Genomic DNA, 22,629 nt, shown 5'->3' on the forward strand with positions numbered 1-22,629 from the left:
ATTTCCCCATAATTATTGTTTTTTCCCCCCTTCCCCCCCCCCCCCCCCCCCACACCCCTCCCCTCTCAGGATTTGCAGTATTTGCTTGGAAAGGGGAGTCTGAAGATGATTTCTGGTGGTGCATCGATTGTTGTGTGAACATGAATGGCTGGCAAGCAAATATGGTAAATGAGCTACTTTTCTATCCCAGTTGAGGACTGAAAACTCTGATCATTGGGTTTTCTTCCTCCAAAGCATTCTATGCTCCAACAACTCTTTGAGCAAACTTCTCCTAACTTCTCACTCTTTAACAATTTTAAGTTGATAGGGCCTCATCATTAACTCCTCAATGAGAGGAAATAGTCTTTCCCTATTCACTCTGTCAAACCTCATACTTTTAAAAACTTCAATTAAATCTCCTCTTAGCCATCTTTGCTCCAGTGGAAATAGTCCCAGTAGTTCAAATCTCTTTTTTGCAACTGTAGTTTCCGATCCATGATATCATGTCGTCTATAAAGTCCTTTTTTATAATGGGCTGCCAAAGCTATACACAGTGTTGCCATTGTAACCTAGCCAATATCTTGTACAAATTTATCATTGCTTCTTTATTCTTGTAGTGTAATTCCCCCATCTACTGTACATGCCTTTCTTTCGTGCTGACAAGGATGCCAATGATGTGTGTCAGTGCTGGGAAATGGAGTGCTTTTCAACTTTTGTCAGCATTTCCATTAACTCCAGTCTTTGGAAGAGATTGTGGCAACATGAAGTTTTCTGTTTTTTCACACCAGCTGTTCTTGTGGTCTCTCAGACCAAGATTGCCAATATGTACCAAATGGTGTTTGTGCTACATGCCAATATGTGCAAGGAAATTGGCGCAGATGGTTCCTATGTGTTTAAGATCTTCAAGCCACAAATTGGGCTGGTCTCACATTCAGATTTTAGAGTTTAAAGGGCGATGTACTTAAACCAAAATTATAGTAGCGGCGAATGAGCTGTAAAGCTTTTCAATCAAAACTGGCATTTCATGTCATTCCTTAATCGTAAGACTGCAGTAATCAAATGACTTTTAGCCTTTTTAATGAGTACCAAATCCATTTATAATCTCCATAGTACCCTTTGTTTTCTTCCTGTCCTCCACCTTGCCATTCCCTAGCTGCAAGGAAATATGCAAGCAACCAGTTGCGATTCTTCTGACAGTCTAATGTAACTGAAATGGAATGGTGGGGTGAAACCAACATCCAATTATTTGGCCCTTTGGAACCTCAGCATATTGTGCTTCTGACGTGACTAAGCTTTTCTTAATTGGATAAAGGAGATTAGATGGCCTGAAAAAATATATAAGCAAGAGCTTTAGAAAAGTTAAACAGCATTTCGCAATATAGTAATTATTGATTTAGGGAAATTAAATTGCATTGTGAAAAGATAGACTGACATTTCGAAACCTGCAATATCCATTTCATTGCAAGTTTCTGTACTTCAGAGAACTGTAATTATTGAAATTGATATTTTTTATTCAGTTTTCATTTTTAAAAAAACTGAAACTCATTTAAAACAGTCACCCAAATGGAAAGTACAGAATTTTAAATAGCTGTTAGTTAATAGAGCCCCCAAGAGGAAGTAATCTGCTAGTACATTGCATTTGCTGCATAAAAATATTATGAAATGTTCGCAGCATTGTGTAGTAACTTATTACAGGTTGTATAACCATTAACACTTTTAAAATCTGTGAATGGGAAGGGTAATTAAAGGGAAGGAGTACAGATAAGAGTGACCTTGCAGAAGTTGAGATTAAACTAATGTGTTCTTGGAGGATACCATATCATAGAATTATTTTATAGGCTCCAGAACCCTGTTGCTACTCACCTTGGGAAAGGCATGGAAAGTTTATCTTTCCTTTTCAGTTCTGTTGTATAACCTTGACTAAGATAATTATGCCCATTGCACTAACTCCAGTGGCACTTGAGCAAAGTCTAGCAATGTCAAAGAGGTTTAGTAAGCTGCTTTTTTAAATTATGGGCTTGTGTTGATAATTCTAGGTCACAAAATAAGTAATTAAATTTTCCAAACTCCTATCTAGTTAGTTTTGGATGTTTAACCGTAATAGAAACAGAAACTTGATCAGAGTCATGAGCTGAAAACTTGAAATGAATTCACCTCGTAGTCTCCTTTCCTTTAAATAAGCTACGCCTAATTTCCTTAACCTTCCCTCATAGCCTAAAAATTTGTGGTCAATTTACCAGATTTTGTTGCACATACAAAAGTTAGTGATCTGTTTCTGTGTTTTTGCTCCCTCTTAGATTCTGGATGATGGTGGAGATTTGACTCACTGGGTCTATAAGAAATATCCTAATGTTTTTAAGAAGATCAGAGGCATTGTAGAGGAAAGTGTGACTGGTGTTCACAGGTGGGAACATTAAAAGTTTTCAGCCAAAAGAAAAATCTTGACAACTAGTAATCAGAAATCTTCAGTAAAACGGAGAGCGAGGGCATAGTGGTGGAAAACAGTGATTCTATACATAGTTAACGGAAGAATGAAATAACTAAGATCACTACTGCTGCATCAGCCTTCAGTGTAAATTTCTAGAAAATATGTAAAATGGATGAATAGGTGACTTAGTAGCTTAGTGCAATAGGGTATGAGCTGCTTCTGCTGTTTACCACATGCGAGATCCTGATCTCAACTTTCCTGCTACTTGGCAGTGCCGTGGGGAGCTCAGGCGCTATCCCTTAGGGACTGTGTTCTTGAGTGTAGGCACTTTTTACACAGCATTTCTAAGCTGAGTCTCATGCCAAAGGCAACATACACTATGGGATATTTGGGAAAGGATTTTGTTCTACCCTTGGAGGTGGGCACGGAGATGGGGGGGCAGGGGGCACTGCCAAACAAATTGGCACAGGTTGCTGCTCCTGGCATTGTACAGGCCCCCTGCCATTTTGGGATGGGGAAGGCAGAAGACGATCTTCCCACCCCAGGCCAATTAATGGTCACTTAAGAGCTTTCTTCCTCAACCGCACTCATCTGTGCCAGGGTCATCTCCAGTCTTGGATACTGCAGGTCCTCCTGTAAAGTCATAGACTTTTACAACACGGAAACAGGGCCTTCGGCCCAACGTGCGTGCGCCGACCATCAAGCATCTGTCCAAAACTAATCCCACTTCACAACACTTGGCCTGCAGCCTTGTATGTTATGGCGTTTCACGTAAAGTACCAGCAGTCACTACAGCTCCTTCCCATTAGCCGGCAGCTCTGGAGGCAGGAGCTTGTTCCTTAAAGGGATAGATTCCCCGACGGCGAGCAGTTAATTGGCTGCCTGCTGTCAAATGGCTTTGCGTGTCTGACAGAGGGCCCTGGTGGGATCTCCCCTCGCCTTCCGGCCCGCTGCTTGAACCCCCATCGCCAGAATAAAATACAACTCTTATATCTCATCTAGGAATGTAGTACCTGTATTTCTCACTTGTTTATTGGGCTTATGCGCACCAGTAGTGTCCTTCCTGTATTAAATATGCATTTTCTGTTGAGGTAAAAAGCAGTTTGGATTTCATATCAAGGCCAAGTATTCAGTTCAGCTAGAGTAGGTAGCTTCACTAGTGGCTGCAAAATGGCAACGATTGTGAATGCCCAAACTGACCACCGGGGAATATCATGAGTTTATTTTTCATCTTTTTAATATTAGTGCTATAATTGTTGAGTTTTCCACAGGTGCTGTCAAGGGTAAAGTGTGTTATGAAAGTGCTTCCATTTTTAAATATTTTTTGAGAACTCGCATTTAAAAATTGTGGAAATGGATTCATTTTCAAGACTGAAGAGATGCTGGACTTGTGCTTTTTTTAAAAAAAGATCACTGGAAGGACTTAAGATTTTATTTAAAAACAACCCTTACTGGATGTCACATGTCTTAAGCTAAATAAACGGCAGGAGCCTTGGTGACTAGGGGGAGTTGCTTACAGAGAAGTGACATGTCAGGATTTGGTTTCGTTTTGGATATTTGTGTGTGTGTGTGTATTGGGCTAATGTAGAAGGGAACGTTCATATTTCAGTCTGTGTGTTGATGCTTTGCATCTTTATTGAATGAGTCTTGTTTTATAATTAATTTGTTCATTAAAGAAACCTAGTTGGTGAATTTTATTCTGAAATAAAATTAGAGTATGTAATTGGCTGTATCGGTAACTGGGTAAACATTTAAATATATGTTGTGACCTGTGGAGAAGTGGAACTAGAAAAGATAGTGCACTCCTTCTGTCTTGGTCGTAACAAGTGTTGCGTAGCTAGAAATATGAAGACAGATAGTAAGAGTTTCTATAGATATTTTAAAAAAGAATTGATAAAGTGAGTGTTGGTCCTATAGGAAGTGAGTCTGGGGAATTAATAATGGATAATAAGGAGATGGCAGATGAATTGAACAGATACTTTGCATCGATCGTCACCTATTGAGGATGTAAGTAACATCCCAGTATTAGCTGTTGTCATGAAATGGAAGGGAGGGAGGAACTCAAGGAAATTACAATCACCAGGGAAGTGGTGCTGAACAAATTGTTAGAGCTGCAGGCTGACAAGTCGCCAGGTCCTGATGGACTTCATCCTAGGGTGTTAAAAGAAGTGGCGAGTGAGATAGTTGATGCGTTCATTTTAATTTTCCAAAATTCCCTAGATTCAGGAAAGGTTCCATTAGATTGGAAAATAGCGAATGTAACTCCTTTATTCAAAAAGGGAGGGAGACAGAAAGCAGGAAACTGCAGGCCAGTTAGCTTAACATTTGTCTTAGGGAAAATGTTAGAAGCTATTATGAAAGACGTTATAGCAGGGCATTTAGAAAAATTCAAGATAATCAGGCAGAGTCAACATGGTTTTGTGAAAGGGAAATCATGTTTAACCAATTTATTGGAGTTCTTTGTGGGAGTTACATGTGCTGTGGATGAAGGGGAATCGATGGATGTATTGTACTTAGATTTCCTGAAGGCATTTGATAAGGTGCCACATCAAAGGTTATTGCAGAAAATAAAAGCTCATGGTGTAGGGGATAATATATTGGTGTGGATAGAAGATTTGCTAGCTATCAGGAAACAGAGAATAGGTATAAATGGGTCATTTTCTGGTTGGCAAGATGTGACGAGTGGTGTGCCACAGGGAACTGTGCTGGAGCCTCAACATTTTACAAATTACATAAATGACTTAGATGAAGGAACCGATGATATGGTTGCTAAATTTGCTGATGACACAAAGATAGGTAGGAAAGTAACTTGTGAAAAGGGCATAAGGGGGCTATAAAGGGATTTAGATAGGTTAAGTGAGTAGCCAAAGACCTGGCAAATGGAGTATCATGTGGGAAAGTGGGAAATTGTCCACTTTGGCAGGAAGAATAAAAAATAAGCATATTATCTAAATGGTGAGAGATTGCAGAGCTCTGAGATGCAGAGGAATCTGAATGTCCTAGTGCATGAATTGCAAAAGGTTAGTATGCAGGTACAGCACGTAATTAGGAAAGCTAATAGAATGTTATCGTTTATCATGAGGGGAATTGACTACAAAAGTAGGGAGGTTATGCTTCAGCTATACAGGGCATTGGTGAGACCCCATCTGGAGTACTGTGTACAGTACTGGTCTCCTTATTTAAGGAAGGATGTAAATGTGTTGGAGGCAGTACAGAGAAGATTTACTAGACTAATACCTGGAATGGGTGGGCTGTCTTAGAAGGAAAGATTGGACAGACTAGGCTTGTATCCACTGGGGTTTAGAAGAGTAAGATGCGACTTGATTGAAACGTAAGATCCTGAGGGATTTTGACAGGGTGGATTTGGAAAGGATGTTTCCCCTTGTGGGAGAATCTAGAACCAGGGGTCACTGTTTAAAAATAAGGGCTCGCCCATTTAAGACCGAGATGAGGAGAAATATTTTCTTTCAGAGGGTTATGAGTCTTTGGGACTCTGCTTTCACCGCCTTTTGAGAAAGAGAGACTTTGAATATTTTTAAGGCAGAGTTAGATAGATTCTTGATAAGCAAGTTGGTGGAAGGTTATCTGGGTAGGTGGAAATGTGAAGAAATCAGTTTAGCCATGAACTTATTGAATGGTGGAGCAGGCTCAAAGGGCCGAGTGGCCTACTCCTCCTCCTAATTCGTATGTTTGAATGTTCGTAAATGTCACCAGTTGCTCCCCTAAATAGACCTTGCATTCACTACGATCCAAAATGTACCCAGCATCCAGTGAAACGATAGCATAACTCAAACTGTAATGGAGAAGTCCTCTTTATACAGGTTGCTTAAGTATAATGTGTGCCACCATGTGAATTAATTGTTTCCTAACGGAAGGCAGACTGAAAATTTAACCAAAAAGAGGCATACTTTCAAACAAACAACATGTTTATTTACACGATTACATGAATGAACAGTATTCAGTTTTCATAGTGAGAGCAATCAATTTTCCTTTTCTCAATTGTGGAAAGTAATGACAATGCTATTCACTTACTGTCTAAAAATAAGCTCACCTTTAGTCGCTAAATTTTTGAAGTGAAGCTGGTTCAGATTTTTAAAATGCAGATTATAGATGCTGTGAAAACTGAAACTGATTTTGTGTTCGTCTGTGAGACAGAACAAGCAAGGAGAGTCCCTTCCCCATAATTCTGCAGGATAAATGGTACATCTAAATGTGCAGTCAGTTGGTTCACTACCCTGAGGTGGCAGCCTACCGCTTTGATTTGAGTGTTGGGGGTCCTCATGCAACTACCTTAGTGTGTCTGCCTCGCTCGTGGAATGATACTTGGACCATCAGGGGTTAGAAGGAGCCATCTTCTTGCAGTAGCAGAATATGTTTGAGGTTATGCATAACGATCCTCCCTCTGAATAACTAATGCTTCACATCAATGATTAGTGTTTAAAAATTTCTGAATCCAGCACCACAGAAATATTACAAGTCTTTAAAAGAAAATTCAACTTAAGCAGCCCAGGCAAAATCCATTTTGCCACAGTTAGCAAAGATACATTAATTGGCTTCTTAACATGATAACATAATCCGAGTTTGGATGCTGTGAATGCTGCTCTGTGAATGTATTTCTTGTAAGCTACATATAGGGCCAGAAAGCAACAAGAAACATTCAGGATAACTCTTGTATATTATCTGCATATCATATCACCAGCATCCACGTTATCACTATATCGTTGATATATATCAAAAGTTAGTAAAAATGTTCAGACATTAAGATTTTGTCTCTTTTTTAATTTCAGACTGTATCAGTTGTCTAAAGCAGGAAAGCTCTGTGTCCCAGCCATGAATGTGAATGATTCTGTTACCAAACAAAAATTTGATAACCTCTACTGTTGCAGGGAGTCCATCTTGGACGGGTAAGGAAGTAGAAATGCAGTTCTGTTGAAAGTTTATCAACCTGAAACGTTAACTCTGTTTCTCTCTCCACAGATGCTGCCAGACCTGCTGAGTATTTCCAGATTTTTTTTTTTGTTTTTATTAGAAATACCGTAGTTAGTTTTTTTGTTTGGAAGGTTTTTGTATGTTATTTACCTGTATAATTTGTGGGCAATCCCCTCAATTTCATCAGAAGCATATTTCCATGTTTCTAACTGAAACAAAATTGCTTATAAGTCTACACAAAAAGCTCTGTTGAATGGATGATGCTGGTTTTGCACTGTTAATGTTGGCATGTTGGGACGTGCAAGTGGGTGCACAGTAGCACGATCATGGCTTATTTTAGTGTGACGTGAAAACTGCATCAAAATCCACTTGGGGCTGTTTGGGGATTCTTTGTGTTTGTTTAATCATTGGTCATTGTACCCAAAACACGTGTTTTCTCCCCTTGCTCCTCAATGATTCTCAATCATTGGATCACCCCATATGTTCCTCAAACTGTATTTTGTTTCCCTACCCAAGGGCGGGTTCATAATCTATTGAGCAGATAAAATGTTGCACAACCTTGGGGGTGTGTTGAATTATTTCAGTAAATGTTGAATGTGGCTACATGACCCATTCTCCTGTTGTGGGAGTCCCGTAGCATGACTGGAAGCAGTAAAGGAAACTTAAATGTATTTACTAAAGCTGGTAGCCAAGATGATCAGGTTGCAACAAAAAAAAAATTGTCATGCAGCATTGACCTAAATAAATTCAGCAAGTTTATTTTAATGCTGCTATTGGCTGCGTGAGTTTCACATGTTAGGAGCTAGGGACAGTAATACCGCAAGAAAGCAGCTGTTGAAGCTGCTTTAAAATCATTATCAACAAATAAGTGTCACCAGGAAGCTCCCAAAATCTGTTAATTCAGGGTATAATTGAAAGTGTGCTGTCACATTGCTCTCCCCTTCCCCAGTTATTTGCTTCCCACTTCCCTTGAAGGTACTCTGATGGGGGATATATCTCAACTGGTGCCAGCTGGCCTTCTATACCCTACTCAAGCAGTTATTCTTTGTGAACTTTGATATTGAAGGCAGGCAGGTTGTTGGGAGTATCACAGTTCAACTCAATCCCAAATGCAAATGCAAGCCCCTCGTTTCCAGCAGGAATCACTGAATAGCAATCTGGAGCAGGAACTCCTGCTGTGCTAGTTTTGTTGTTCTTCCCTAGCTCAAGGACACAGGCCATTTCAGCATCCATTCTGCTGCAGCAGTTTGAGATCAGCCAATCCTGCTGTCAGGGGAGCCATTTCCCTTTTAGCACCCTAACTAATGCAAGAGCCCCAGTGCGCCCAGAGGATTATTATTTTGGTTAAAGTTATAAACCTGCTCTTCACAGACAGCTCATAAACTATGAATCTCATGTTCTGCTTCTGTGTTTCAATGCCAGCTTAAAGAGAACAACAGATGTGATGTTCGGTGGAAAGCAAGTAATTGTGTGTGGATACGGAGAGGTAATGTCCAACCTACTCCCCAGTACTTCTGTAAATAGAGATTTTAAAACCATTTGCCTGAATGGCTTTTTAAAATTTTGTTTTGCAATCCTGTTTGCAATCTAATCTTGGTGTTAAATGTTATCAATTAGCACTCATTCCAGTTTACTGCAGTTTATGGATCTTGATTTTTGTAATTTTTGCCTAGTCACTAAGCAAACATCAAACATCTGATTTGTAAGCTGTTATCAGAGCATGTTCCTATTGATTTGGGTTGTGTGACTAATGCTGCTGCAGCTATTGTACATAAATGGACAAAGTGCTGTGACTTCTGAGCAAGCTAATATAGCACCAAAGTATTGAGTTAGAGCCCCTCTGCCAGTAAGAGAGCAACAATCACAGAAAGATAGCAAAGTCATTCATGTGTTACATATATTTTGTTCCCGTATGTTCCTTGCAAATGCAAAACTGAAATAACCTAAGTAAATGCTTTTGGTGTTCTAGGGAGCACTTTTATAAAGCTTGTCCCACATCCTCTTATCTATTTTCCAGATCAGGTAGAATGATGAATGCAGTAGTGAGCATGTCATATCTGTCACTCTACCTAGGAAACCAGGCAAGGCTTCATGTGTGGAAGATGGCTTATGCAGGGAGGTTTGGCGAAGTAGCAAGAATCTGGCTTTACTGGTTTTGAATTTAGGGAAATGAAAGCATTATTAGTAACTCTGCTGGTGGTAATGTTGGATCAAGAGGAATGGCTCTTTGAAAATAAAGAACAAATGCAGAAAGTATTAAAGAAGAAGTGGATTAATATTCTGGGTGCAAAACCTCATCACAAGTTCTAAAGAAGAATTGGCATCAGAAACGTTAGCCTGCCATTCTAAATCCAAATTTTTAAGGGGAAGGTGGATTAACAAGTGAGGGTAAAAGGAATAGAAGGTTATGCTGACAGGGTTAGATGTAGAGGTGTAGCATGGACTATTTGGGCTGAATGATCTGTTTATGCTGTATGTTCTATATAATTCTATGAAGCTGATGGCTGACTTGTGCATATTTCCCACAGTTTCAGTTTTCATGTCAAATTCTGTCTTTTGTGTTTTTCTTTATATTCTCCACAGCCACTTTAAATTTCCTTACAGCTTTGCTTTCAAAAAAGTTTGCAGCAAGCCACACATCAGTAAAATAATTCTGTTTAATATCTTTGTTGTTCCTCATTGTGAAAAATTGTAAAGAAAAAAAATAATGCAATGCTTTTCACGTTAATGTGTTTTATAGGTTGGAAAAGGTTGCTGTGCGGCTCTGAAGGCACTGGGTGCAATTGTATATGTGACAGAGATTGATCCAATTTGTGCTTTACAGGCTTGGTAAGATGACTGTTTCAGTGATTATTATAGCTCCATGCTCAAATTGCAGCTATCTTGGCTAGGGGAACTGGGGGGTTAGCAGAGTCCCTAAGGTGTAACTGAGCAGAATCTCCCTACCTGGTTTATAAGATACTTTATTTCCACGCATCTGATATGATGAATGTTTTGTCATGGATTAATTTCTGCACTGTTTAGCCAGCTACCTTATTGCTATGCTTCCCTTGCAGAAATATATCTAATTGAATTTTCTGAATTTCTGAATTTTTCATAATTGAGCAATGCAGGAAGACTTCAACATTGGAATTTCTTTATTTTCATCTGCATTTGCCACAAGACTGCAACTACAAGTAATTGATAAACGAAAGAAAAGGAGGATAATTTCAAAAGTTAAATTAACTTTTTTTTGATAATGAAGGAGTTTATATATTAAAATTTTTTTTATTCCTTACTAATTTTTGTCATTTGGTTTTTTGGGTGCTTGTGCTCACTCAACCACCCATTGGGCCTTAAAGGTGAGGGTCAATGGGTACTTTGGCCAACCAGGGTACCAAAGCTGAAGTTGGTCTTTTCCTCATCTAAACTCAACACCCTCCCATTTTTAGTTTTTTTTTAGTTTTTAGAGATACAGCACTGAAACAGGCCCTTCGGCCCACCGAGTCTGTGCCGACCATCAACTACCCATTTATACTAATCCTACACTAATTCCATATTCCTACCACATCCCCACATGTCCCTATATTTCCCTACCACCTACCTATACTAGGGGCAATTTATAATGGCCAATTAACCTATCAGCCTGCAAGTCTTTTGGCATGTGGGAGGAAACTGGAGCACCCGGAGGAAACCCACGCAGGCACAGGGAGAACTTGCAAACTCCACACAGGCAGGACCCAGAATTGAACCCGGGTCGCTGGAGCTGTGAGGCTGCGGTTCTAACCACCGTGCCACTGTGCCGCCCATTTCTAGTAGGTGCGACTGGATATCAATTTCATTGACTTTTTTCCCCTATATCAAATTGCCTAGGCCAATGTTCGTGCTCCAACAGGAGGCACACCAGAGATCAAACCAAGGATCATCTGGTCTGTTTTACGCTGGGTGGTGTACCTAAACAGTTAGCCAACAGAAGTATTAAGTAAATCTTCTACAAATTACATGACCACCAATTTAACGTCAAGAAGATCTTTTAAACACTTCCAAGCAAATAAGAAAGATCCAAGATGTGCATGAACCTCCAGTAGTATACTTAGCTTTGGCTTGCTTCCTAACCAGAAGCTAGAACAATCAATGTCATTATGTAAGCTTTTGGGTGAAGTACAAGAGGAGGGGAGGAAGAGTGGGTATCTACTTGCATCTGGAGGGCAGAAGAAAGCTGAACCCCATTTTTTCCCACCCTGCACCTGAAAAGAACAAATTAGGCTTCCCTCGAGATTCAGTGAGTAGCTGGCTAGCCATGATGTTCCTAGATTGAATTCCTTGTCCAGGTTGTTAACTAATCTTCAGCCACTGAAGGTCACCTGGGTCAGGGAAGGAAAAATAATTAATTGTGGGTTCTTGCTCTTGATCACTGTCCAGTGACTACAGCTGCGGACAGCATGGTGTTCAGCAGTGATTCCTCAAGAGTAACATGAGGAATGGTCATTTGAGATATGTGCTTGAGGCAACTGGCACAAGTGGAATTGTATTCCAGTAGGAATTAGTGGCTTCAGGAGGGAAGGAGAGCAACCTGGCAGGGAGAAAATAAGTTGTAAAAATAACACTTGTTAATTTGCAGATATTTTTTAGTGAGCTCCAAATCGTGCAACAAAATGTTTCGGTATCACCAGAGGATTAAGCCAATCGTTCAATAGATCTACAAAAAAATTATAATGAAGATCTTAATTTTTGTGCAATTAACTGATAAATCCATTGGACTATTAGTGATGTCTAATCAATCAACTTAATTTTGTTGAAGAACATATAACACCTGTTAATGCATGTGAATCAGAGAAAGTTAGCATGCAAGTACAGCAAGCAAATTAGGAAGGTAAATGGTATGTTCACCTTTATTGCAAGGGGGTTGGAGTATAAGAGTAAGGAAGTCTTGCTGCAATTATATAGGGCTTTGGTGAGACCACATCTGCAGTACTGTGTACAGTTTTGGTCTCCTTACCTAACGAATGATATACTTGCCTTAGAAGAGGTGCAGCAAAGGTTCATTGGATTGATTCCTGGGAGGAGAGGGCTCTCCTATGAGGAGACATTGAGTACAATGGGCCTCTATTCTCTGGAATTTAGAAGAATGAGAGAGAATCTTACTGAAACGTATAAAATTCTTGGAAGGTTTGACAGGATAGATGCTGAGAGGCTGTTTCTCCTGGCTGAAGATAGTCTCAATGAGGAGAAATTTCTTCACTCAGAGTTTTAAATTCTCTACCTGGGAAGGCTGTGGATGCTCAGTCACTGAGTATGTTCAAGACGGAGATCAGTGGGAATCAAAAGATATGGGGATACGACGGAAAATGGAGTTGACATAGGAATTCAGCCATGATCTTATTGACTGGCCTACTCCAGTTTCTGAGTTCTTATGCTGCCCAATAATATTCAACCCATCTGACAGAACTGACTAAAGAGACAAACTGTTTGGATCTCAACCTAAATGAACCTTGGAAATCACCAGACCATGGGTTATCGCTAGCATTAAAAAAAACTATGGTTCTCACTTTGCAAGTGCCATAGGAGTCTTCAGTGTGATCTGATAAAACTGTTAGTAGATGACCCTCGTGTCAAAAGCAAAAAACTTTCAGATCAAGGCATTTACTGCTTTATTTTTATTGTGAACTTTTTTCCCTCTGTAGTATGGATGGATTTCGTGTGATGAAACTGAATGAAGTCGTACGACAGGGGGATTTGATCATTACCTGCACAGGTACTGGAGAGATACAGGTGTAGTTACTGCATGCACAAGGTCTTAATTTGCAGCCCAGTCTATCTACTGTGATTGCAAATATTCCTCTCAAAATGAGATATGAGATGGGGAAAGGCAAAAGCTGTGGCATGCTGAAAAATGCCCTGAAAATACATTAAAAATGAAATGGTGACAGAGGTGAGTGAAGTATTAACTTCATTTACTGAATGTACTGTTTAGAAGCTGAATTGGAAGCATCCTTATGTATGATTCCAGGAGGGTTTAAATAAATTGGGGTTTTGGCGCCTGTTAAATGAAACCCTTTCAACGAACATTTAATTTAGTTGAAAAATACAGGCATCAAGCAGGATGTTTTAAGAACCACAAATTTATTGCACTTTTTTTGGTTTTCCTCACTTAAGTGAAGTTTTCTTCCGCTTTATTACCAGAAGCGAGTGTCCAGTACAGTGTGCAATGACTTGCGTGACGATGTCAAACTGACTTTTTAATGATTGGTAAAATGATAGCAGAGCTTCTGATTCATGTTCCTCAGTAACCTGCTGTGAATGAACATTCTTGTATATTATTAGCAATGATGCATTTTGTAAATTGCTTTTTAGTTGGTGTTTCAAGTGTATGGCTGTAGCTGTACTTACATATAGTGTGTTTTCTTTTTAAATGAATACATTCTGTTTTTAGGTAACAAAAATGTTGTTACTAGGGACCAACTTGACCGAATGAAAAATGGTTGCATTGTCTGCAACATGGGGCATTCCAACACAGAGATTGATGTGGTAAGGAAAGATTTGTCACAGACATTTACAATGAAATTAAACACTTGAGAAAGATACTAAAGCTGCAAGGAAAGAGCAGGAAATTGGGATTCGAATAGATAGTTCTCGTGGAGCTAGCACACAGGCAGGTGCATTTGGCCAATGGCCCCTTCTGTTTTGAGATTTCACTGATTCTGTGTAATCTTTGTTTAGTAAAGTGCCTGATATTTTCAGAAGCCTGAAATGTTTATGATATTTTGAATGTTATTCTTATTTACAAAAAAAGTTAGCTTAACAGTTTGCTACACTATTAAAACTTTTACTAAAATAAGAATCATTATTAGGTCAACAAAATATGAATTACTTTTGAGTATTGCTGAAAACAGAGACATTTTGTTGAAACTTTTCATCTTGCACTCATCAGGACAAGTAGCAAGAATACCAATGTAAGGGAAAGCAACAATTTATACTACATGAGAAGAGAATGCTGATTGGTTGGCAAGTGGACTCGGATTGGTCGAAGACGAAAGGCTTCGACAAAATGTCTCTTGTTTTCGACAATGCTCAAGTTCTGTGCTACCAAACGACTAATTAATTTTGAATGCAAACAATTAGAAATATACGAGTTTTTTTGTTTTGTTTTCCCAATAGTCTCATTGATCTGGATTTTGTAATATTAACATCTGCTTTTCTTCGCAAAATTCCTATTGCAGGCTAGCCTACGTACACCAGAACTGACATGGGAGCGTGTCCGGTCTCAAGTTGATCATGTGATCTGGCCTGATGGGAAGCGTGTTGTGCTTTTAGCTGAGGTTTGTATGCTTCATTCTGCTTCTAGAGCAATAATCTGTACAGGAATAAGTTCAAGATAGCCAACCTTATAGATGATAATATCATGGGTTCAAAGCTGCTGTGAATCACAAGGCAAGCATTTATTTATTTTTCTCCAATCCTGAAGGCACTGATTTTTATCTGGGTACAGTTCTATTGATGCAGGCAGCCATTTCGTAGCTTTTTCAACTGGCCTTTCGGTAAAATCAAAGGTAAAAACAGCAACCACTGTGGACGGAATCTTGCTAACCTAGCTTTTAAACGCAGGCGTGGACCATTTCTGTGCGCTGCCCTTGATGGTTTCTGAGGTTCACCCGCTTGCGATCTTCCTGGAGGTGGCCAATTAACAGGCTGCCTCCGGGTCTCCTGTCTGGTTAAGGATGGCAGGCAGGCTGTACAGGCGGGAAGGCCAGTGGGAGTGCCCGATGCTGTGGGCAGCAGCAGCCCCATCGGGAGAGGTGGGCACTGCTGCTGTAGATGGGAGACAGGGAGGTTGGCTCAAGGTGGAGTCTTATGAATGTTTAAAAATAAAGTATGGCCACAACTGACAGACCAGAATTATGGAGAAGTCCCTCCCCAGGATGACCTTTAGCAACTGCGGCTCCTTTAATTCCCCCAATTAAAGGAGCCCTTGGTGGCCCCCTTCCTGCCACTGGGAGGCCACCTCCAGGCACATGCCAGGCTTCGGCCTCAGCAAGGTGCCTGTCTGCTGTCAGGAATATACCAATGGCATCACTAATCTTCCCCCAAGCAGGCACTTAATTGGCACTAATGGCTACCTGCTGCTGCCAGGCAGGTAGATGGTACCGGTCTGACTTCGCCTCTGTCAAGATTACTCTGAGGCGGGAATGCATCAGGTAGGCAATCCGACCTGCAACGTGGCTGATAAGATTCCACCTGGCAAATCTGAAAGAGCAGCAGAAAATTCTGAAAACACATTACAAGTCTGTCAACTTCTGTGGTGAGAGAAAGACATGTTAAGAATTTAATAGGATCAGGAAGAAAAAGGACGGGAAAGGAAAACACAAGCCAGCAGTAGATACTGGATTCAAAAAAAGGGAAGGTTAGCAAAAGCAGGTACATTTTTGGGTGACATAATCAATCCTCTCAGACTGGTAGTAGATGGATGTTAAAGACACACTAAAACTGCTTATAGCTAAAATGGTGAGAGGGCCAGCTTTGAAAATGGCCAGCTATGGAGGAGAACTGGAAACAAGATAGCAAGTCTGCGGACAAAAACAGAAAATGCTGGAAATATTCAGCAGGTTGAGGTCACAACCTGAAATGTTAACTCTGTTCTTCTCTCCACAGATGCTGCCTGACCTGTGGAATATTTCCAGCATTTTCTGTTTTGTTTGAGATTTCCAGCATCTGCAGTATTTTGCTTTTGAGAAAGTCTGTGATCTCTGGTCTGGACATTATACTGAAATGCTGGAAAATGGAGGATTTGGCTAAGGTCTAAAGTTAGAGTTCAGAACAGAGGGCTGCAGAATGCCCATGAGAAAGATACGATACTGTTCCTGAAGCTTGCGTTGAACTTGTCTACAATAGTGTACAAGGCCAAAGGTAGACAGGCAAGAGTGGAAATGGAAGTGGGAGTTTAGGTGGCGCATTATAGGGAGCTCAGTATGACAATTATGGATGGAATGAGGATGTTCAGTTAAGAGGTTACCTAATATACATTTAGTGTCTTTTAATTTAGAGGAGACAGCACTGAGATGTAAAACTCATATACTGTATTAGAGGACCTACTTGTAGGTTGCTGTCTCACAGCGTAGAGTTTTGAGGCCTAGACAGTGGCATGGGGAAAAATGAATTGATAAGGATTTGCACCTAATGCAATTGCACAGGAAAGTATTTGATAACTATTTGAATCAGGAAAGGATACAGGTCTGTGGGGCAGTGTGATTAGTTATGGATTGCTCTAGCTAAGATCTGGCACAGCAATGGACCAGTTGATGTTATTCTGTGCTGTAAATAAGTCTATGATGTTCCATGGATCAAGAAGACCTGAGTGGAATTGAAAGAAAGGGCAGGATTTTCCCTGCGGGCTTTGGGACCCCAGCAGCTGTGTCAAATGGGGTTCAGAAACCTGCTCTGTGTGGGGAACAGTCACCCGGCTGTGAGTTTCCCTGAATTAGCCAATTAATGGCCAGAGGACAGGCTCGCAGGCTGTCTTTTCAGGTGAGAGAGAGAGGCGGCCTCAAGATAAAAATGACCTCTCCCCAGGTTTTATAGCATTTAAATAAAAAATGCCCTTCCAGCTGAGCCACCATTATGGAGGGGGAGCCCTTCCACAAGGTGGCCTGCAGCTGCAGCTGAAGCCAGGCAGGCGGGGACAGCCTCAAAGCCTGTCTGGAGCGCTTGTCCAACGGGTTGCTGCAGGAGGCTGCCTCCAGGCAGCTGGGCTGTTACTAAACTCCTCCTGGGGCCCAGAGGCCAACTGGAAAATTCCTGTTGGCCTCTGACAATAGGCCTTTAAAGAGCCTTAATTGGCTAATTGCTGCTTGTGGTTGGGTAGCCCTGCTGCCCACCATCCTGCCTTCCGGAAAATGGTAGTGTGAAATTCCACACCAGCCCGCCTCCATGCTCACCCATATAGGGGCCTAAGAATCTAACCCAAAGTATTCCATGTATTCTGAAAAAGGACTGCCACATCTGAGTGCCACATAGGTTTCTGTATTTATCGGGAAGAAGTGAGTGAAATAAAATTCTTTTAAAGAAGTGACTGGCCTGGAGTCTATCCTGGTGATTCATAGAGTCACTTACAGCACAAAAGGAGGCCATTTGGCCCATCGAGTCCATGTCAGCTCTCCACAGAGCTCTGCAGTCAGTCCCACTTCCTGGCTCAATCCCCACAGCCCTGCAAGTCTATTTGTTCAGATGGCCATCCAACTTCTCTTGAAGTCAGTGATCATCTCCACTTCTACCACCCTTGTGGGCAGTGAGTTCCAGGTCATTACCACTCGCTGCGTAAAAACTGTACTTCGTTATATTCCCCCTGCACCTTTTGCCCAAAAGATTGATCTGTGGCCCCTAGTCCTTGTACCATTTGTTAATGGGAACGGTTTTTCCTTGTCTAAGTTATTAAGGCTGTCATAATCTTGTACACTTTGATTAAATCGCCCCTCATTCTCCTTCGTTCTAAGAAGAACAAAACCAGCTTTTCCAACCTAATCCAGTAATTAATGTCCTCCGTCCCTGGAACCATTCTGGTAAATTTCTTCTACACCTTAAGGACTCTCACATCCTTCCTGGAGTGTGGTGACTAGAACTGGACACAGTACTCCAGCTGGGGCCTAACCAGAGCTTTATAATGGTTCAGCATAACTTCCATGCTTTTATACTCAATGCCTGTATTTATGAAAGTCAAGATCCCATATGCTTTACTAATGTTATGACCAGGTGAGAAAGGGGTCTTGGGGTTCCCTGTCAGCCTTTTCCTGGTTTGGCCGTAACAGGGTTTACTTTTTAAAACACCGTATTTTAGCTTCCCTCTTGGTGAGTCCTTGCTCACTGCTCTCTAATTGTAATGGCAAAGAAATCAACCAGACAGAAAGGTGTAAGTTTATTAACCTTAAAACTCTATTTCAGTTAAAACTACTAGAAATACGTGACGCAACCACGCTAGCATGCATACACAATAAACACACACGCAAATAGAGACAGAGGAGCAGAAAGAAGGGGAAAGGTTTGAAGTAATAGCTGGAGTTAAGTTACTTGTTTTGAGTTAGATATAAAGTCTTTGAAGCTAAGTCTCTCAGTTCTCGTTGGGGCCCAGTACACACTTTCAAACTTGTTTCGCTGATCTTCAGTCTTGAGGCTTAAGTTACTTCCGTGGGTCCCTGGAGCTTTGCTTGGGACAGGGAGAGACCTTCATTCTCTTTGGTCTTCAAATTGCAGTCTCTCCCCAAAACTGTTCTGTGAGCACAATTCAAGAAACTCCAAGTTGGCCAGCAGGTTAGTCATGTGACGAGCTCCTTATTTGGAACAACCTCTCTGGCAAGGTTTGTGGATTCCCCCCAAGTTGAGCAGACACTCTCTCTGGGTGGGGGGGGGGGGTGGGATGTGGAATGCTGGCTCTTACACATTCAGTGTCTCTTGATCAAAAATCCATCTGGCTAATTGAATCAGGGAGGCACTCCCATTGTCTTCTCCAAGCAACTGTGTTTTAGAATGCAAATGTGCTGCCATGTTTTCAGCCACTGTTGTGGTCTTTTTAAACAGGCTATTTCAATCCAGTAGCAGTTCAAAAATAATGTCTCATTCTGGCAGGTGTGGATTTAGTCACACAAACCACTCCCTGCCGCCTTCAAAGATTGCTGTACGTGCATCCCCAGGTCCCTCTGTTTCTGCACACTCTTTTTAGAACTGTGCCATTAAATATATACTGTGGGCTGGAGGCATAGCATGACTATACATCCACAGTGAGACGGAGATGAATGGAGCTGTTGGAGAACCCACAAACATCAAAATGGTAGGAGGTGTCACTAGTCTCAGATGTAGGTGAGTATACATATGAACAAGGAGTAAAAGAATACTGTTGTGATGGAGTAAAGGCTATCCTTCACACAGCCCAGCTCAGTGGCTGTAGGCAGACTGTTTGAATGGAGAAGGTCACAGGCAATTGCAGTGCTATCTTCACTTAACATCCAGACACAGACCCTTGCCAGCAGGAATCACTGATTGGGACGTTTCTCAGTAACTGTCCTAGTTTTCCGACTGGAAGCAAAGTTGCTGGTAAATTCTGATTTGACATGGAAAGGGCAGAAGTGGTATTTAGACTGAAATAAAATGCTGTTTGTTAAAGAGGGTAGTGGAAATTGCAAGTCAAAGAAAAGCTGTTCCCATTAGCTGAATGTACAAGGACTAGGGGACACAGATTTAAAGTTTTGGGCAAGAGATGCAGGGGTGATGTGAGGAAGAACTTTTTTACGCAGTGATTGGTGATGACCTGGAACTCACTGCTTACGAGAATGGTGGAAGCAGAGACGATGAATAATTTCATAAGGAAATTGGATGGATACTTGAGGGAAATAAACTTGCAGGACTACCTGAGTAGTGCAGGGGAGTGGGATTGATTGAATTGCTCTACAAAGAGCCAACATGGACTCGATGGGACGAATCGCCTCCTTCCGTGCCGTGATGACACTGGCTTTAAGGCAATGACCCATTTGCTGGAGACAGAGGATGTAAGCTGCAAGTATAAAGCTCAAGTGATACAGGTTTGTCATGTGAACCTTGAGAGGGAGAGATGGAAAAATCAACAAGTGGATCAATTCGGGCCACAAGCTTGCCTCCTAGCAACTGATTATGGATTAGGTGAAACCTGAAAGCAGGATACCTGCACTTCCTCTAGCCTGAATTCTATGTCCAAACATTGGGTTGGGAAGCAAGCAAATCTTTGAGAAGTGAAAGAAATGTAATTAAACTGATTACACTGTGAGGCTTGTTTCCAGGATTGTCTGGGGCTTGTGGTAAATTATTGCAAGAGAGGAGGTGAGTTAGCACTTGAACAGGAGCTCATTCTATGGTACCCTTGTGCATCTTTTGCTTGTGTTTCTATAGAAGGCTTGTGTTGCCTGTCAGTGGCTCACTTGTCTGCCATGTCAGTCAAGGAATGGTGCTCGGTGAAGACTGGTGTACAGTTTAAAATGTCAGTTTAATAATTTCTCAATTTTTTTGCTTCAGGGTCGTCTTCTAAACTTGAGTTGTTCAACTGTGCCCACTTTTGTGCTTTCAATCACAGCAACCACTCAAGTAAGTGATTGGATGGGAACGCCAATAAATAATTTAACTGCAGTGTGGCAGAGTCCTTCTCCTGTCACAATTTTTTTTGTGGGATGTGGGCGTCGCTGACTAGGCCAGCATTTATTGCTCATCCCTAATTGCCTTTGAATTGAGTGGCTTGTTAGGCCATTTCAGATTGTAGTTAAGAGTCAACCACATTGCTGAGGGTCTGGAGTCACATGTAGGCCAGACCAGGTAAGGATGGCAGATTACCTGCCCTAAAGGACATTAGTGAACCTGATGGGTTTTTACAACCATCTGCAATGTGGTCACGGTCATCTGCCGTGGTGGGATTCAAACCCATGCCCCCAGAGAATTAGCCTGGGCTCTGGATTACTAGTCCAGTGACAGTAAGACTACGCCACTGCCTCCCCACATATTACGTATATTCTGTACATTGCTATGATCATGTGACACAACTGACTAGTTTCACTCACCTCTCGGGCAGTAGTACTGGTTGGAGATGATAAACAAACATCCTGCATCTCTAAAAAGTTGCATGTGAAAAACACAGATAGCTGTAGAGATGGGCCAAATCTGCCCTGTTGAGTGAGTTCAAAAGCAAGCATCAGTTAAAACTATCAGATCTCTGGTCTACTTGTCACAAGACCCAGTGCTGAACTGTTGCAGCTGCCGAGCCACTTAATTTGTTTAATGGGCAATGCTGAAATATGAGCAACAAAATTTAAACAATGTTTTACAAAAGTGAAATTCCCAGGTGAGTATATCCTGCTTATCACGCACAAGTTAATAATCTGTACTGATCTCTGTGCAGGCACTGGCTCTGATAGAGCTCTACAATGCTCCTGAGGGGCGCTACAAACAAGACGTGTATCTTCTGCCTAAAAAGATGGGTAAGTAATAATGTGCTTTGCATTGTAGATGGAAAGAAGCGGAAGGACTGACACTGGCACTGAGGTGTTGAAGTTCCAGAGAAAGTTTAGTTGTCCTGATAAGTATTTCAGTCAACAGCTGGGACGCACAATTGTCAGAGTGCTAGCAGCTACTTGCATCAGTTATCCAGTATTGCTATCTGGCATTTATTTGTGCATAAATCTTGTTTCCTTACAGATGAATATGTTGCCAGTTTGCATCTGCCAACCTTTGATGCACACTTGACAGAGTTGACAGATGATCAGGCAAAATATCTCGGCCTAAACAAAAATGGACCTTTCAAACCTAATTACTACAGGTACACTTCATATAATAGACCTTGACATCAATGCACGTATTTAGTGGAATTATTTAAGATTTACCATGTGAAGCTATTGTTAGTATCGACTTAAAGAAACTAACCTGCCCTTGAGCACAGGATACTTGCATTGAAAAACATTGAACATCTTGTATCTTTGAGCATATGAATCTTTTATTGCTGTCGTAACTCAAAACACTTCCTAAATATTTCTGGTATGCATCGTTGAAAGAAATCCAGATATTCAGCTTTACCTTTACTGCCTTTACCAACTGAGCCTTCGGAGGGAGCTCAACACACACTAAACATGATCTTTCCCTTCATAAGCTTGTACCTTCATAAAAATATGGGTAGTTCCTCAATTTATGATCCATAGCTGTTGTCATTAATCCAAAAAGTCTTGAAGTAAAGAACTGTAATCACCTCATTCAATAACATACCAGTCTACAATACAATTTGATGCCCAAGTTCTCATCGTAAATGAGCACCTCATCATGTGGGAATTCTATTGTAGAGGGAAGGAAATGTTAACACAAATATTGAATAAATAAGCTGAGAAAAACTTTGAAGTATTGAGTTAAATCATACTGCGAGCATTTCTATGCAAAAATAAACATAAGTAAAATGCAGGACCATTCTATTTAATCTATAAATTATCGTGCGACGTCTAACCTGTAAGAGGGCACCTTATTTGAACAGAAGCAACTATTTTGGTGCTGAATAAGCAGGTAATCATCGTCTGTGCTTTGTTACAAGCACTCTTAAAAATAGCCTGTTCTATCAATTACTTTGAGTTTACTATCAATTACCACTAATAGTTCGATGATCAATAATCCATTGACTAGTGAAAAAAAATTTAGTCTGCAAGTTTAGTGTAGCAACTCTTCATGTAAAGAGTAGGATAGTAAGTACAATTATCTGTGCTTAAATGGAGGGGGTAGGACTTGTATAGACATTGCTAATCATTAATGGAGTTTTCAAGAGAACCCTTTAC

The 22,629-nt window shown here is 40.9% G+C and overlaps 1 protein-coding gene across 3 annotated transcripts in view; it reads left to right on the forward strand.

Moving 5' to 3' along the window:
* Nucleotides 1–22,629, forward strand: part of LOC137383947 (S-adenosylhomocysteine hydrolase-like protein 1) — a 103,669-nt gene that overhangs the window by 74,528 nt on the left and 6,512 nt on the right. For all 3 annotated transcript variants that reach the window (XM_068057378.1, XM_068057380.1, XM_068057379.1), the window contains exons 6-16: nucleotides 70–164; nucleotides 2,277–2,383; nucleotides 7,195–7,311; nucleotides 8,759–8,822; nucleotides 10,077–10,165; nucleotides 13,000–13,070; nucleotides 13,749–13,843; nucleotides 14,536–14,634; nucleotides 20,345–20,413; nucleotides 21,219–21,297; nucleotides 21,515–21,635. In XM_068057378.1, coding sequence (XP_067913479.1) covers nucleotides 70–164; nucleotides 2,277–2,383; nucleotides 7,195–7,311; nucleotides 8,759–8,822; nucleotides 10,077–10,165; nucleotides 13,000–13,070; nucleotides 13,749–13,843; nucleotides 14,536–14,634; nucleotides 20,345–20,413; nucleotides 21,219–21,297; nucleotides 21,515–21,635 — 1,006 coding nt within the window. The remainder of the gene's footprint in view (nucleotides 1–69; nucleotides 165–2,276; nucleotides 2,384–7,194; nucleotides 7,312–8,758; nucleotides 8,823–10,076; nucleotides 10,166–12,999; nucleotides 13,071–13,748; nucleotides 13,844–14,535; nucleotides 14,635–20,344; nucleotides 20,414–21,218; nucleotides 21,298–21,514; nucleotides 21,636–22,629) is intronic.

This window comes from Heterodontus francisci, chromosome 25, assembly GCF_036365525.1.
Source record: "Heterodontus francisci isolate sHetFra1 chromosome 25, sHetFra1.hap1, whole genome shotgun sequence".
Taxonomy (NCBI): domain Eukaryota; kingdom Metazoa; phylum Chordata; class Chondrichthyes; order Heterodontiformes; family Heterodontidae; genus Heterodontus; species Heterodontus francisci.